At 44.7% G+C, this 16,792-nt stretch overlaps 1 protein-coding gene across 1 annotated transcript; it reads right to left on the reverse strand.

Moving 5' to 3' along the window:
* Window positions 1-6,912: 6,912 nt before the first annotated feature.
* Window positions 6,913-16,322, reverse strand: LOC136315222 (acidic mammalian chitinase). The gene is made up of 11 exons (XM_066246654.1): window positions 16,262-16,322; window positions 14,503-14,532; window positions 13,722-13,923; window positions 12,029-12,085; window positions 10,724-10,889; window positions 10,293-10,417; window positions 9,768-9,891; window positions 8,895-9,080; window positions 8,308-8,427; window positions 8,062-8,203; window positions 6,913-7,313 (listed from the first exon to the last, which is right to left on the reverse strand). The coding sequence occupies exons 1-11, from the start codon at window positions 16,284-16,286 to the stop codon at window positions 7,027-7,029; spliced, it is 1,464 nt and encodes a 487-aa protein (XP_066102751.1). The 5' UTR covers window positions 16,287-16,322; the 3' UTR covers window positions 6,913-7,026.
* Between the last annotated feature and the right edge of the window lie 470 nt (window positions 16,323-16,792).

The following is a 16,792-nucleotide window of genomic DNA, read 5'->3' on the forward strand; positions in this document are numbered from 1 at the left end:
CTGCGCAGCAAGTTGGGGCGCCCGAGAAGTCACCCTCCCGGCGGGAGCCCCGGGGAGCGCAGGTTCTGCGGCTGGTGTGACGGTAGATGGCTTTGCAGGACCCGTGGTTATGGGAGCTGCGGGGGTGAAGGGTGCATCGAAAGACTTTTGATACTGGGCCACCGGGAAATGGCTGAGGAGAGAGCGGACACTGGGGCTCAGGGTGCCTGGAAATTCGGGCTACCGGGATCAGGGACGAGGAAAACGCAGCCGCTGCAGGGATGGCTTATGGAGGTGGGCTCCTCGCTCCAGGGCGAGGAGCAGGGCTGGGGAGGTGGAGAGCGAATGAAGCCTAGATGTTCTGTATTAGGCCCAGCTTGGACCCCTTTTCCCTTTAACATAAGCTCTTCCCAAGGTTGTCTCCTTGCCCCACCCTCAAACGGTAAAGCCTTGGGCAGTCACTTAAGTGTCTTAAGTCCCAGTTTCCTAAATTGGGAATAATTCCTCTTTATGGGGTTGTTGAGAGGGTTGAAATAACGAAATTAAAGCAATTCAGTGTCTGGTACCTGGTAGGTGACAATGTAAGAGGTTGTTATTCCTGAGGACAATATCCAGCCAGCTCAGGAGCACTCCCTTCCATCCTAACCCAAGAAGCGCCAGGGTGTGTATTGACTTCTTTACCTTTGTCCTGGATCTTATTGCTAACTTGATTTTAGGATGGCTTTAGGAATTGTCCGGTGTGGCAGGCAACAGAACACATGGTTTGACTAGTCCACACAACATTTTTGCCCCTAAGGATGACCCTGGGATCCACACTTACCCTGGGCTATCATTGTATGCAGGGGATGATTTTTATAAATCTAATGTAGGACCTGACAGGTGGTGGCACAGTGGATAGAGAGTTGACCTGGGACACTGGGGTCCCAGGTTCAAACCCCGAGGCCACCGGCTTGAGTGTGGGCTCATCTGACTTGAGCCCAAGCTCGACAGCATGAGCGTGGGGTCACCAGCTTGAGGATGGGATCATGGAAATGATTCCATGGTCACTGGCTTGAACCCAAAGGTCATTGGCTTGAGCAAGGAAGGGGTCACTGGCTTCTTTTTGAAACCCTCCCCCCCTACCAGCAAGTCACATATGAGAAACAATCAGTGAACAACTAAAGTGATGCAACTACGAGTTGATGCTTCTCATCTCTCTCTCTCTCTCTCCCCCCCCCCCTCTCTCTCTCTCACACACACACACACAATTTCTGTTGGTATATGTTGAAATAATATTTCAAATATATTGGGTTAAATTAAACAATATTAAAGTTAACTGTACTTGTTTCTTTTTACTCTTTCTAATGTGATTATTAGAAAATTTTAAATACATTACTCACATTATACTGCCATTGGATAATGCTCATCTAGAATATGTGAAATATTATTACAGATTAATAAAGAAAAACCAACCTAATAAAAATGGGTAAAAGACTTCAATAGGCACCTCAGAAAAACAACTATCCAAATTACCAGTAAAAATATGAAAAGTGCTCAACTTCAGTAGTCCCAAAGAAAATTCAAATGAAAACCACAATGAGATACCCAGATAGTTATTGGTCTGTTATAAAGACAGATACAGTGCTGCTAATGATGTCATCAAACTGGAAATCTTGAAAACACTTTTAGTGTAAGTGTAAATTGACACATTCACTTTGGAAAACTGGCAATATTTACTAAAGCTTAACATCTACATCCCTATAATCTAATAATTTCTCCTCCCAAAAGACATTGATGAGAACATTGAAAACATTATCCGCAGTAGTCCCAACCTGGGACAACCAATTGTCCAGAAACAGTCGAATTGAAACAAGTTGTGCAATATTCAGACACAGGAATACTATACAGCAATGAGGATGATAAAATTCTGCATCTGAGATAGAGTAAACTCACAGTGTTGATCGAAATAATTCAGACATGAACATTTATACACCAAATTTACATAAAGTTCAAAAATAGGCAAAAATGTCTATGTGCTAGAAGTTAGAATGACACTGGCATTATAAAGGAGGGTGACAGGAGTAGCTGAAAAGGGACATCAGAGGGACTTTTGAAGTGATAGTGATGATGTCCATTTCTTGGGCTGGGTACAGGGAGCTAATGCCTGTGTTCAACTTGTATATTTCATCAATCCGTTCAGTTATAATTTGGTCCTTTTCTTTGGTATATATGAAAAACGAATTCAAGTTTATTTTTAAAAATCTGACCACCCTCGAAGAAACATACACTGCTTACAAAAATTAGGAGATCAGGGAACGTGCAGAGACTCCAGTACTTTCAGTCTTTTGTATAGTGCATTTTCACCAATGAAATCATAGTTAGTTTTGCATCTCATTTGCATAATTGAACTTTCTTTGACTTGTCGTTTGCTTTTCTGATGTTCTTTAATAAAAAAAAAATCAAATGCTTTTTTTTATTGCTTCATACTCATTTTGAAATATCCCCTAATTTTTGTGAGCAGTATATTAACATTATTTTTTAAAAAATAACATAGTGACACCTTTTTCCTTTTCTAAAACTTCAATTGTAATTTGTCGAGTATTGCCCCTACTTTAACTAAAGCTGTTTACCATTTTCTGTTACCAGAAACCAGTAAATCTGGAGTGTTATTAATTCCCTAACATTTATAATTCTGCTTTTATTTTCCTACACTGCTTTTACAAAATGGCATTTGAACATCTGTCTTAATTCTAGACTTACTCATTAGTCATTACACAATGCAAGAGCCAGACTACTGTCTTCTAATGTAGTCATATCTGAGCATTTATATACTTGATTTTATTAGGAATTACTTTTCACCTTTACATTAAAATTATGGCATTATGTTGTTTATGAAATTCTGTGTGGCAAGTTATGTTATCCAAGAGTTTGATTTTAGGAGAAAATATCAATAGTTACAAAATAATAATTTGAAATGTTACCCAAAATGTTACAAAATAATTTGTCATTCAAAGCAGGATTTGGGGATTTGGGTCTGAACAGGATCGAGAAGCCATGACCCAGATCTGCTGAAGGATGGATGTATCTATACTAGAAGAGAGGAAAATAGACTTTCTAAATCCCACTTTATAGCTTTAACTACCAACCTCTCTCATCTGGGGGTAGAAGAAACATAGGCTTGGAAGCTACTCAGAACTGGTTTCCAACAGGACCTAGCCTGTTGTTGACTAGCTATAGGACCTTGTGGAGGTTCCTCAATCTACCTAAGCCTTGGTTCCTCTATAAAATGACTCCATTCATCCTTACCTCTTGAGGCTGCCATGAGAATTTAGGAGACAACATGAGGCAAATCTTGCACGACAAGGGACTGACCTATATATAGCTGGCATTTAACAAACATCAGTGCACTTCCAATCTGTCACCTCTATGCTCAGGGCTATAGCTAACTCCAAGGGGACATTTGTGCAAATTTTAAAAAATGATGCCCCTGCATCTGGGTGGGTGCCACCCCACATCAAGGCTCATGACTTGATGGGAAGAGCGTTTCCCCGTCTCCACCTGGATCAGGGTCCTTACGTAATCCTGTGCATACCTGCACCTCTTTCTAGTTAGACTTCATTACTGAAGGAATGCCTTTTCATAGTGCGCTAGAGTTCAGGAACACGATTACCATTAGCAAAGTTCCAAAGGAATGGCAGGGAGTTCGCCTGCCTCAACTGGTTGCCCTTTTTGTTCTTAGGTAGATCAAATGGCAGGGACTTGGAAGTGATCCACTCAGCGCTGGGCCAGATCTCCGCCTCAGAGGAGCTTTCAAAACTCCAGGTTCTGTCTGTCATATTCAGTCTTCATGAATCACCCTTCTCCTGACGGAACTTTAACTAAGAAAAATGAAGGGTATAAATAAAACTGGTCGCTTGGCAATAAATAGCCCCACCCTTGAAGTCCCCTTGCAAGTCATTATGACATGGCTTTCTGCAAACCAACACATTGTGGTGTAAAAGGGGCCAGAAAGGCCCAACCTTGAAAAGCAGCTTTATTACCTACACGTTCTTGGAGACTTTTCTACCCAAGATCTCAATTTCGTCACCACACAAAAGATAACCTATATAAAGTACCTAGTCCAATGCTTGAAATACTCAACTTGTTAGATCCTATCTTTTTTTTCTGCCTTCTTTGATTCATTCATTCAACAAGTATTTCTTAAATTCTTGTGATATGTCAAGCATTGCTTTAGGCAATGGGAATATAGCACTGAACAGAAATCCTTGTCCTTGTAGAGGTTAATTCTCATAATGTAGGCAGACAATAAAATGGTAAATATATAAGATGTATGCTATGTCAGGTACTGATAGGCACCAAAGAGAGGAGAAAGGAGTTTTTTTTAGGTTGTATAGCTAGGAGTGCTGTCATTAAAAGGTGGCTTTGAGGAATGGCCTGAAGGAAGTAAAATAGAAAGTCAAATGAGAGTCTCAGGAGAAAGTGCTCTGGCTGTGCAAAGGTCCTGAGGCAGTAACACACCTAGAGTATTTGAAAAAACAGCAAAGAGTTCAACATAGTTAAATTGGAGGGCAGGGAGGTGAGGTAGAGTGGTCATGAAGGCTAGATCATGTCCATCCTCTTCTTGCACATAGTAGGTACACAGTAAACATTCATCTGAATGAGATAGTAACATGTGAATCAGTGGTCCCCAACCCCCAGGCCGTGGACCAATACCGGTCCATGGGCCATTTGGTACCGGTCTGCAGAGAAAGAATAAATAACCTACATTATTTCCATTTTATTTATATTTAAGTCTGAATGATGTTTTATTTTTAAAAAATGACCAGATTCCCTCTGTTACATCCATCTAAGACTCACTCTTGACGCTTGTCTCGGTCACGTGATACATTTATCTGTCCCACCCTAAAGGCCGATCTGTGAAAATATTTTCTGACATTAAACCAGTCCGTGGCCCAAAAAAGGTTGGGGACCACTGATGTAAATGTAGCAGGAAATGGGGGAAGGCACCATATTTTAGGCTGCAGTAATATCTACATTCTAGAAATGGTGACAGAATTCATCTTTATGGGAAAATAGTGACATTGGAAATGGCATTAGTCTGGAAACCACTTTGATAGCCACTGGCCACTATGTTGTTCAAAGATGCTTTTCCTCAGTCATCAGCTTCTTTCAAGTGCTTCATCAAGTCCAACGCCCCACATTCTCATGTCCCCTCCTCAGTGCTGTTATCTTAGTAGTGATCTAAATAGGAAACTCCTTCCAAAAAGACTCCTCACAATTCCTATGCTTTATTTTTCTCCTAGCTTTATCATTCTTTGGCTAGAAATGCAATTACATTTATAAAAATACCAAAAATGACTGGCTCTTCCCTTCACCTGCCCATTGAGGATCCTAGTCCTCCATATCTATGTCTTCGATCTCCAAGGTGTGTCCTGTGAGAGCTCAGAAGTCAACATATCAGCTGCAGTCACAGTGAGCATTGTTTTCCTATGCTCTGTGGCTCTATTATTTCAGTCTTCTCTTCTGAATGTTGAATTGTGACCACCCCTCCATCCCTGCTACATCCTCCTAATGGCTTCGCAGCTCACTTATAATAACATCCAAACCTGACCGACCAAAGCTAATGTTCTTTAGTACCTAGAACATTAGCTGGTGCATAATAAATAACCAGGAAGTGTCGTGAGCTCATGAATAGTCATTGCCCAGAAAGCTGCCTGTGTATCCATCCTCATCACTACCAGAATGCTGCCCCTGCCAGGAGGATACTGAGGTCTGTGTCAGGGGAGGCCATAAAACGCAGTTGTTAGGACTGTGAGCTCTGAAACCAGTCTGCTTGGCTTTGGATCTGGCCCTGCAACTTATTAGCTGTGTGATGTTGGGCAGGTCACCTACTTCCTTTGTGCCTCGGTGTCCTGGGTTTAATAGTATCTTCTCACAAGGTTGCCAGGAGAATTAAATAAGTAAATACATGTAAAACACTTAAAACAGAGGTTGACACATGGGAAGCATGCCAGGAAGAAAACAGGAGCCAATGCATTTGTTTTCTATTAGTTGAAGTTCTTTTAGTTTCAAATAAAAGAAAGAACCTTGAGCCATCCTAAGCAGCAAAGCACTTATTATATAGTTATGGGGGAGTTTCAAAGGCCACAGGCAGAAACGCATCTGGGCCTCAGGAAGGGGCTAGACTTGAGCTGGGAAGCCATTGGTAAGTGTTCTTGCTCCATGGTGTGGTGGCTTTTCTCTGTAGTCCCCCTTTCGTGTCCTTGCTCTGGTCCAGGGCAACCTTCCCTTCTCAGTCTTTTACTACAGCTGACGTATTACAGGCCCAGCCACACTCAAGGACTGACAACCAGTCTTGTTCCTGGTTGCAGATTCCAAGAGGTGATGATCTGATTGACTCCGAGAAGTCGGATGTCCACCTCAGTGCACCAGCTGAGCCAGGGGAGGACGCAATGCAGTGTAAGACATAATGCTGGTGCTCTGGGCTCAAAAAAGAGGGGCAATCTCCTGAGAAAGGGACACTTTTGGCCCAAGGGCTAGGCAGACACCCCAAAAGGAGTCCCCTTGCATAGGTCTTCCCAAAGCTGCCAATCCAGGAGGTGCTGGGCCAGCTCTGAGACCCCCCGTAGACAAGAAGGGAACTCCCCGGTCTTCTCTCTGAGTGAGCCACACAGACCAGTCCCCCCCCCCCCCACCTATGTCTCAGGGAATCACTTTGGTCCTCTTGAGGACAGTCACCAGGCTACAGATACATCCTCATGTCCTCACCCTATCCCAGCACCAAACCTTCAAACCTTTCCTCCTGACAGCCTCCAACCTTCAGGCAGACACAGACCTGTGTGGTTGTCCCAGCACTGCCTCACGCACTCCCTTCTTCCCCGCCCCCCCTCCCCAGCCTGTGATTTCACCTCCAGAGAGGTGAAACCAGCTCACTGAACACCAAACCCATGCATGTTTTGACTGATGGATTTTATTGCAGAACTCCAGGTAGAAGCCAGACGTGTTCAACAAAGGCTGTGCTAGACAAAGGCCACTACTGAGAACCCTAGGGAACAGAGACAGGTCAGTTTATGGCCAGTTGCAGCAATCACAGCTGGTGTCAAAAACAAGCCCGGCCTGGCAGTTCTGCAGGTATGTGATTCCATTCAGGCAGTGCCAGAAGGCATTTCTGTTGTTCTCCACAGGATAGAGGCCATCGGCTTTGTCGGCGCAGAACCCACTGCCCCCAGAGCCGCTGCCCCCGCCTCCGCTTCCGCCTCCGCTTCCGCTTCCACTCCCGCTTCCACTCCCGCTTCCACTTCCGCTTCCACTGCTGGGAGTTGTTGGTAAGATGGGCTGAGGTGGGGCAGTACAACCTGGAACAACACGAGAGCAGACTAGTGACCCGGCCTGGTAGCGGCTCCCAGCTTTGCCTGGAGGTGCAGAGCCTAGTGGACCTGGGGGCGAGGTTGGGAGGTGGGGTACAGTTAGCGCTGGATCCCTACAACTGAAAAGACCGCAGGATAGCTCCATTCTCAGGAACAGAGAAAGCTGTAACTTCAAGCCAGGCTGGTTTGTAATTTATAAAATTCTCTCTTCCCTTACTATGTCAAAATCATTAAATTTACTGAGCACCCAAATGTGCCAAAGACTTTTCTAGGATCTCAGTCTTAAGTCTTGATCAAATAAGCTCTAAGAGAAAAATCTAGGAAAAATGCAGGGAGCTGGTACTTTTCTTGAATTACAGATTAGAAATATGTGAGCACTGCTGAGGGCTTCTTGTTAAATTTCCCCGGGTGGGCTGAGAGAGACTGTTTAAGAAGGGAATCATAAAAAAGTAAATGCTTTTGCTGCAAGGGCAGCCTAACCACTTGAGGCTTTGCCACACCGTTCAGACATAAAAGCCCTGGAAAACCCACCCAGCTTGGCCTGGTTTCCCATAACAGTCTGACACGTCTGACATGGAAGTTTAATGGTAGGGAAAGATTATAGCAACCGTCTCTCGAGAGCAAGGAGGTGGAATGTGCAAAGGTTCCCTGGACAATGGAGGCGAGAAGGTGAAAACTGTCTTCTGAGTTGGAGGAGTGTTGACAGGTCCCTGAGCACCCTCCCACTGTCACTCACTTGCACTCTGCAGGCCCAGGGCCTCCTTCAGGGTGGTGGTCAGGGGGAATCTGCCCTGGTTGCAGAAGGTGCCTGTGAAGTCATCCAGATCAATGGCCCAGATCATGGCGCCTCCGAAGTTGTTCTTCTTCAGCCAGTCAGCCTGTGGTCATTCAGAGAAACCCCATGAAGCGCAGACGCCAAGGCCAGCCTGGGGCTCCAGGGCTCCAGATGGAAACAAACTCACAGGCAAGAAACACGTTCTACCTTGATCTGGAAGCTCTTGGTGTTGTCATAGCCAAGCCACTCATTGCCTTTGTAAGCGTAGGGGACATCCTGAGCACCCTCCCACACTTCGGTGGCTCCATTCTTCAGGAAGGGACAGATCTAAGAGAAGAGAAGGAAAAAGTCAAGAAGTAGGCTGTGCCTACCCATGTGACAGCGGGAATAGGGCCTAGGGTGGGAAATAGAGAAGGGATAACTGAAAGCTACTTGAGAAGGAAGGTCTGAGCTCTATCAGCAAATGTTTCAGTTCACTTAGGATTTTGAATCTTTGTCCCATCTGGGTCATTTCTTTTCAATGTGGAAGAAGCTCTTAAATCAAAGAATGCTTTGGCAGGCAGTGAGAAGTGCCTCTACACTAATATCATCTCAGTGATGATATCTTCTCTCTGTATCTGGAAACCAGCCTAGCCCCTATCTTGCCTTCCCTGCAAATAGCCACGAGCATCCACTTTCAGCCTCAACTCCTTGTTAAGTGAGCCAGGAAGTGTTGAATTGTTGATATTGTTCAATTATGGCCTGCAGAAAGCCACTTTTCTCTGTCTGTCTACGATTTCAAGGAGCATACATACCTCATAGTAGGCCCAGAACCCAGACTCCCTCGTGTAGGGTCCAGCAGGACCAGGGCCGGTGGTAGGAGCCCCAACTCCATGGTTGGAGGGGTTGCTCAGGATGAAGGTGTGTCCATAGGTTGGGAATCCAACGATGAGTTTCTCAGCTGGGGCCCCATTGTCCCTCCAGTAGTTCATGACGTAATCCTGCAATGGCAGAGTGTTAGCGAGGGGCCCCACCAGGCTGATGACCCAGGGCTTAGTTATGTTAGACCCCTGTTCTAGCAGATAAATTGTTAATTTTTTTTTTTTTTTTTTTTTTTTAGCGAGCGAGAGAGAGATGGTCAGATAAGGACAGATAGACAGGAAGACAGATGAAAAGCATCACTTCTTTGTTGCAGCATCTTAGTTGTTCATTAATTGCTTTCTCATATGTGCCTTGACCGGAGGGCAGTGGCTCCAGCAGTGACCCCTTGCTCAAGCCAGCCACCTTGGACTCAAGCCAGTGACCTTTGGGATCAAGCTAGCAACCATGAGGTCATGTCTACAATCCCACACTCAAGCCAGTGACCTGATGCTTAAGCTGGATGAGCCCATGATCAAGCTGACCACCTTGAGGTTTCAAACCTGGGTCCTTAGCATCCCAGGTGGATGCTCTATCCACTGTGCCACCACCTGGTCAGGTAATTAATTGATGTTAATGACAGAGAATTTTTAGTATTTAAAAGAAAAAACATTTTGGTGGAATTATAGTTAAGGAGACTGGATCAACCATTTCAGAGGATAATTAGAACAAGTGAGACATTTACAGAATCTATGTTTGTTTTGTCCCCGAATCTTCATGTGACTTATGACTCCGTGTATGGTGTGTACTGTGTCTGTGTAGGGACTCACCACATTGAGGTAGGCGTTGCTGCCAGTGTCGGTGGGGTATTTGTAGAGGGGGCTGTTCTCTCCCGTGTAGCCCTCCCAGGAGCCGTGGAGGTCATAGGTCATGACATGGATGTAGTCCAGGTACCTGCAGTCCAGGTAAAGGAGTTAAAAACATTCCTGCCTGACCTGCGGTGGTGCGGTGGATAAAGTGTCGACCTGGAACGCTGAGGTCACTGGTTCAAAACCCTGGGCTTGCCCGATCAAGGCACGTATGGGAGTTGATACTTCCTGTTCCTCCCCCTTCTCTCTCTCTCTCTCTCTCTCTCTCTCTCTCTCTCTCTCTCACTCTTCTCTCTAAAATAAATAATAAATTAAAAAAAATACTTTAAAAAATTGTATTAAAAACATCCCTGATGGTCATCTCCCACACCTCTGCACGCTAAGACACCATTTCCAAACACCTCAACAAGGTCCCTGAATAGCAAGACTGACTAAGGACAAGCATGTCTTATAAAGTGACACACAGAGGAGTTTTCAGACACTCACTGGGACAGCTGGGGGATCTCATAGCCAGCCTGGATGTTGGAGATGCCACCAGCTACTGCGGCAGTGACCATCAGCCTGGGTTTGTTGACCTGCTTGGCCTCCTGCTCAAAAGCTTCACGCATTTCCTGTACAAGAGTAGGAGAACGTCTGTGAACATGAACTCTAAGTCGACTTTCATGACAACTCTTTGAATTTAACTCAATTCATCTTCCATCTTTCCTTCTTCAGCATTCTCCCTGGAATAGGGTATCCAGTCCTCACCTCCCACTGAGACTGTCGGGAGCTAAGTGATCTGTACGGGCTCAGTGATCTTCCGTATGAGTGAGATTGGTTGTGTGCTTTCCAGAGACAAACACAAAATAATATTGAGTGTAAACTCTGATTTTAAAATGAAATTGAACTGTTGAAAAATGCCATGAAACGCAGCTCACCTTCACCAGGACAGTGAAGAGGTGCTTGTCCTGAGGGGGGCTCCCCCGGGAGCCGGGATACTCCCAGTCGAAGTCCAGCCCGTCAAAGTCATACTGGCGCAGGAACCTGATGACCGAGGCGATGAAGGTTTGGCGGTTCTCGGGAGTGGAAACCATGGCAGTGAAGCTGAGGGAGACCCAGGAAGGTGGGTGAGGGTGTGCTCCAGTGGTCCCAACACCTTTTCATGACATCAAACTCATTTTTGCCTCATAGCTCTTCAGTAGGACCCAGAACCCAAACAAAAGTATGTTCCTGGTTTTTTCCTCTCCTTTGGAATCACTACCTTGTCCGTGCGTAGTACCTCAATGGCGCCTTTATTGTGTTATCACCCTAACTCTCATCTTTCTCTCTAGTTGCACGAGCTGCTTTGACTGCCTGGATGTGTCTGCTTACCACGATCTCTCCCCTAATAGTCTCCCAGGTTCATATGCCCTCAGAGAAGCCTTGTTTATTTATATGACTTTCTTTTCCCTTCCCCCAGCAGGCAAATAGGGAACATTGTTCTAACCCAGCGGTTCTCAACCTGCGGGTCGCGACCCCGGTGGGGTCGCCTAAAGCCATCAGAAAATACATAATGCATATCAGGTATTTACATTCCCAATCATAGCTGTAGCAAAATTACAGTTATGAAGTAGCCACCAAAATTATTTTTTGGTTTGGGGTCACCGCAACATGAGGAACTGTATTGCGGGGTCACGGCGTTAGAAAAGTCGAGAACCACTGTCCTAACCGGTTCCTCAGAGGTTACACTCTGGAAACACCTCAAGAAGAGATTACTTTGGAATCTCGTGAACTAAACCTAGGTCAGGGTTCTGCAAACTCATTAGTCAACAGAGCCAAATATCAACAGGACAACGATTGAAATTTCTTTTGAGAGCCAAATTTTTTAAACTTAAACTATATAGGTAGGTACATTCCTTATCGAGGTAGCTAGCACCTGTGCGTGGTATTTTGTGGAAGAGCCACACCGAAAGGGCCAAAGAGCTGCACGTGGCTCGTGAGCCGCGGTTTGCTGACCACCGACTAGGTCACGAGGGTCCTAGAATATCCATCCAAATTTAGATGTCTAAAATATATATATTGTGTCCTACGTAACATAGAGGCTCTGCTGTAGTCATTTATTTGACTACACCAGCAGTGTATTTGTTTAATATGTGTCCTTAATCCCCTGTATGAGATTGTGAGGTCTAAAGGGACACAGGTCACACTAAGTTACATTGTTTTCAATAGCAAATAATCACCAGCCCTTCCCGTAAAGGACTTACGGGGCAGTCCCGAAGTTCCAGCCTCCGATGGCCAGGAGAGTTTTCAGCTCACTGTTCCTGTAAAGTAAAAGATAGAAAAGAGAAACTTCAAAATGTACGAGCCTCTCTCTATTTAAAATAACCTTGCTTTGGTGTTGGGCCTGGCCCTTTGATGTTGCCTTGACATGTTATATTGCAGAACAATTTTCCTCCATTACTGAAAACTTTCTTTGTAAAAATTCTTTGTGTTGTGACCATCCTAAATTAACTCAAGATTCTTTTGGGGAATCTAAATTATGGATTTGGGTTTTTTGTTTGTGTGTGTGTTTTAAGAAATGTATTGGCAATAATTTTGAAATCTATATCCATATATAGCTATCTTTTTTTTATCAGCATAATTAGCGCATAAATTTCATCAAATAAAATGCTAAATATTGCTTGAACACAGTTACTTTCTTAGCTTTTATGTGGCTTAGAATTATATGCATTCTCAATATTAGTTTTTTTTTGTTTTGTTTTGTTTTGTCTTCATTTTTCTGAAGCTGGAAACAGGGAGAGACAGTCAGACTCCCGCATGCGCCCGACAGGGATCCACCCGGCACGCCCACCAGGGGCGATGCTCTGCCCACCAGGGGGCGATGCTCTGCCCATCCTGGGCGTCGTCATGTTGCAACCAGAGCCACTCTAGCGCCTGAGGCAGAGGCCACAGAGCCATCCCCAGCGCCCGGGCCATCTTTGCTCCAATGGAGCCTTGGCTCCAAGAGGGGAAGAGAGAGACAGAGAGGAAGGCGCGGCGGAGGGGTGGAGAAGCAAATGGGCGCTTCTCCTGTGTGCCCTGGCCGGGAATCGAACCCGGGTCCTCCGCACGCTAGGCCGACGCTCTACCGCTGAGCTAACCGGCCAGGGCCCTCAATATTAGTTTATGTAAGAATTAAATGCAGTGGTCACAGCAGGAAGACAACATTAAAACGCCGTGTTCATAGCTCCCTTCCCAGAGATTCTGATGCAGGTGGAGTGGCGGAGGGATTGGCATTCTTATCAAGTGCCCCAGGTGGTGATGCCCATGCAAGTAGTCAGATGGACCACATTTCAAGAAACACCACTCCAAGGGCACTTATTTCCTCTCAGGCGTCATAACTGAGATTCAAGTAGCTGCAGTTATGTGCTACTCCTAAAGGTAGCAATGGCCTCCAGCCTTACTTCTCCTACATTTAACTAAACTGAACAAATCAGAAGTGGAAAGGCACCAGGGTTTTGGTTTGTTTGATTAATTGATTTGTTTTTTTTTTACACAAAACAGAACTCTCTTCCAATACAGCAAACTCTTCTGATTTCTCGGGTTTGACAATGAATGCCTAATTGTTAGTATCTTCCGCCTTCTGATCTCTGATGCGAGTAGCTGAGATGGCTGGTTTCCTGGGTCATAAATAAGATATTGACAAAGAAGGGAAGAAACAGAGGTAAGATTTTTGAATACCTGCTAGAGCAGGCAATGTGCTCTGTTCTCTCTATTTGTGCTACTTAGAGTGTGGCCCTGGGCCAGGAGCATCCTGGCATCTGGGAGCTTGTTAGAGATGCAGCCTCTTGGTCCCCAGCTCCGATTCGGGGAACTGGAACTGCATTTCAGGAAGACCCCAGGTGATCTGTTTGCACATAATGTTTGGAAAGTACTCCACTAAGAGATACCAAATTAGATCTCTCCCCCTTCTCTTACTTGTTCTTCAGGCCGTTGAAAGCCTGGTAGAGGGTCACGTCGTTCCATTCGATGGTGGTGATCTCGTTGTTCCGCATCCCGGCGAAGGCGTAGATGAGGTGGGTGCAGAGGCAGGGGTCGATGTCCTCAGGCTTGAAGCGCCCCAGGCCGGGCCGGTACTGGGCCCAGTTGGTGAAGTAGCATATCAGCTGGTAGGCAGAACCTGTGGGTAGTAAGGAGTAAGAATGATGGCCTGATTTAGGCACCACTGAAATATGCTGTGGGTTTTGGCCCCGCCTCTGTTCCCCTCCCCCCTCTTTGCCTCACATGCCTGATCCTTGAGTAGAAACACTCTTGCAGACAAGTTCAAAGATTCTGACTTGGGAACTAGTCACAGACTGGGATTGGTTATTTTTAACACTGACGGATTCATTTGGGGATTTTGTATAAGCCTGGGGACCATTGGAGGAGAGATGCCCAGTAGTCCTATGCAGCCCGGTGAATACCAGTTTACAGCTGTCAGGTGGTCATGCCAAAGAAGATAGCAATGACAGCCAATCCAACCCCTAGCTTCTCTCAACGTCAAACCCATCTGTCCGTGAAGTAGATAGGAGCTCTCTTTCCCTAGTATGGCTTATCACTGGATATACTTTTTAAGAAAGTATTATTAAAATATTTAAAAATCACTATATTAGGAGACGATTACAATGTGAGTAATCCATAAAAATTTGAGGTTTCTGGCAGGAAAAGATGATGTCAAAGATAAAAAAAAAACAAAAACAAAACAGAGTCCATAACTTACCTAGCTGAGCATTCAGCAGAAGGACCAGACCTAGAGGGAAAAACAAAACAAAACATGTATTCTGAACCAGTTCTCTATCCTGTAGAGCAGTGGTCCCCAACCCCCAGGCCGCGGACCAGTACCGGTCAGTGGACCATTTGGTATCGGTCCGCAGAGAAAGAATAAATAACTTACATTATTTCCATTTTATTTATATTTAAGTCTGAACGATGTTTTTTTTTTAAATTTTATTTTGTTTATTCATTTTAGAAAGGAGAGAGGGAGAGAGAGAGAGAAGAGAGGGAGAGAGAGAGAAGGGGGAGGAGCAGGAAGCATCAACTCCCATATATGCCTTCACCAGGTAAGCCCAGGTTTTCAAACTGATGACCTCAGCATTTCCAGGTCGACGCTTTATCCACTGCGCCACCACAGGTCAGGCTGAACGATGTTTTATTTTTTAAAAATGACCAGATTCCCTCTGTTACATCTGTCTAAGACTCACTCTTGACGCTTGTCTCAGTCACGTGATACATTTATCTGTCCCACCCTAAAGGCCGGTCTGTGAAAATATTTTCTGACATTAAACCGGTCCATGGCCCCAAAAAAGGTTGGGGACCACTGCTGTAGAGTCTAATTCTGAGGACTTGGATGTCATCTTATTTGTCATAGGTTGTTACAGCCCAGGTGGCACTTAGGGGACATGCTGAAGAGTAGGTTTCTCCATGAAGTCACTACTAGACCTACCCTTCCCTTCTCTCAGTCAAAAGTGGCCAAGGCTCTCTCTTCTTCCACCTTCCATGTCAGAAATAACTACTATTGAATAAAGAGTCCAATGTCTACTATCTATGGGAACTCTGCTGACTAAAATTACCCGAAATTCAGTCTATTGAAGGACTACATATGCATATATGCTTCACTACCCACCCCTGAATTGGATGAGTACAGCCTTCCAGAGATAAAACAATTCTCTGAAGCAGTGAATTCAGTATCTCCTGGAACCTTTGAATTTTTTATTTTTCGGAACCAACTTTTAGGAGCTCTTATAACAGAAGAGAATGAGAAACTGTGAAGCCAGACTCCAGCCTCTCCCTGGCTTCTGTGAAAGCACTTGCGATCTGATTGTTTTACAAATTGAGCCAGAGGCTTTCATTTCAAAAAGTTTCTGAAGTTATAAAAAATGTAAATCACAGCTCCAGAGCAATGAATAAACTATGGGACAACTTGGCTCTAAACAATTTACTGAATCAATGGCTTTGAATGTTTGAATTTCTAACTGTGCCATTTTTACGACATATCAACAACTCAGTAGGACAGTAGGGGATGAGAGAGAAATAATTCTGAAAACCTTAGAAAAAAGAGATAACTTGCTTAACCTCTGTCTCAGTTCCTACTGATTTCCATCCCGGAATGCTAAACCAAGGACACAAGCATGTATAGTAAAAATAATACCCTTAAAATGAGGGGTGCAGGAAGGTGAATGGGGCAAAGGAGCAACCCAATAAGAGATGAGGGAATAAGACAAACACTGGAAGACAACAAGACTTTCTTTTAGGACCACGCCTACGGGATGAATGAAGGCGGAGCTGTGATCAGAATCAAAGAAGAGAACGAGAGGTAGACTGGTCCGTATATATCAGGATCTCCTGGAGATCTGAAACGATGAAGACGGATGGAAGAGAATTGAGGTGTAATGTGAAGACTGCCTCAAGGCTGCCTGGTTTAGAGAGAAAAAGAAATCAGACAAAAAAGAGTGAGGCTCTATCTCTGGTGATAAGCTCACCTGTGAGGAGAATAAGCTTTGCCATGGTTGCCGTCGGTACTGGTCTAGCAGAGCCCGGATTGACTTTTTATGCCATTCGAGTGGTTGGTTATCAGGAGGCTTTCCAGATGGAGAGCGCTTTGCTCAGATGTACTGATAGCTAATCAGTAAATTAACAGATCTCCTTTCCTACAAACATGACTTGGTGGACCTCCGACCTACGTTCTCCTACAACCACTACTTTCCCAGCACCATGAGGACAAAACAATGCCATGTCTCGCAACAGGGTGGTGGAGACCATCACCATGCTTAATAGCCCTTTTGGCAGTTCCCAGGGCTGATAAGCATCTGTTCCAACATTGTGGTGAGATTTTCATGCTGTGGACATTTTGTACCTGGCATCAAAGCATGTCTTTATTGGAAAGTACATAATAAAAGCCTTTGGAAGTTATTAGCTGTTCTTAAACATTTTAAATGGGTTTATTTATATGTAATTTGTACAATCAGTGCCTAAGGAATTTTTCCACTTTAGGTGCTACTTTTCAAACATTC

The sequence above is a fragment of the Saccopteryx bilineata genome, chromosome 11 (genome assembly GCF_036850765.1).
Source record: "Saccopteryx bilineata isolate mSacBil1 chromosome 11, mSacBil1_pri_phased_curated, whole genome shotgun sequence".
Taxonomy (NCBI): Eukaryota; Metazoa; Chordata; class Mammalia; order Chiroptera; family Emballonuridae; genus Saccopteryx; species Saccopteryx bilineata.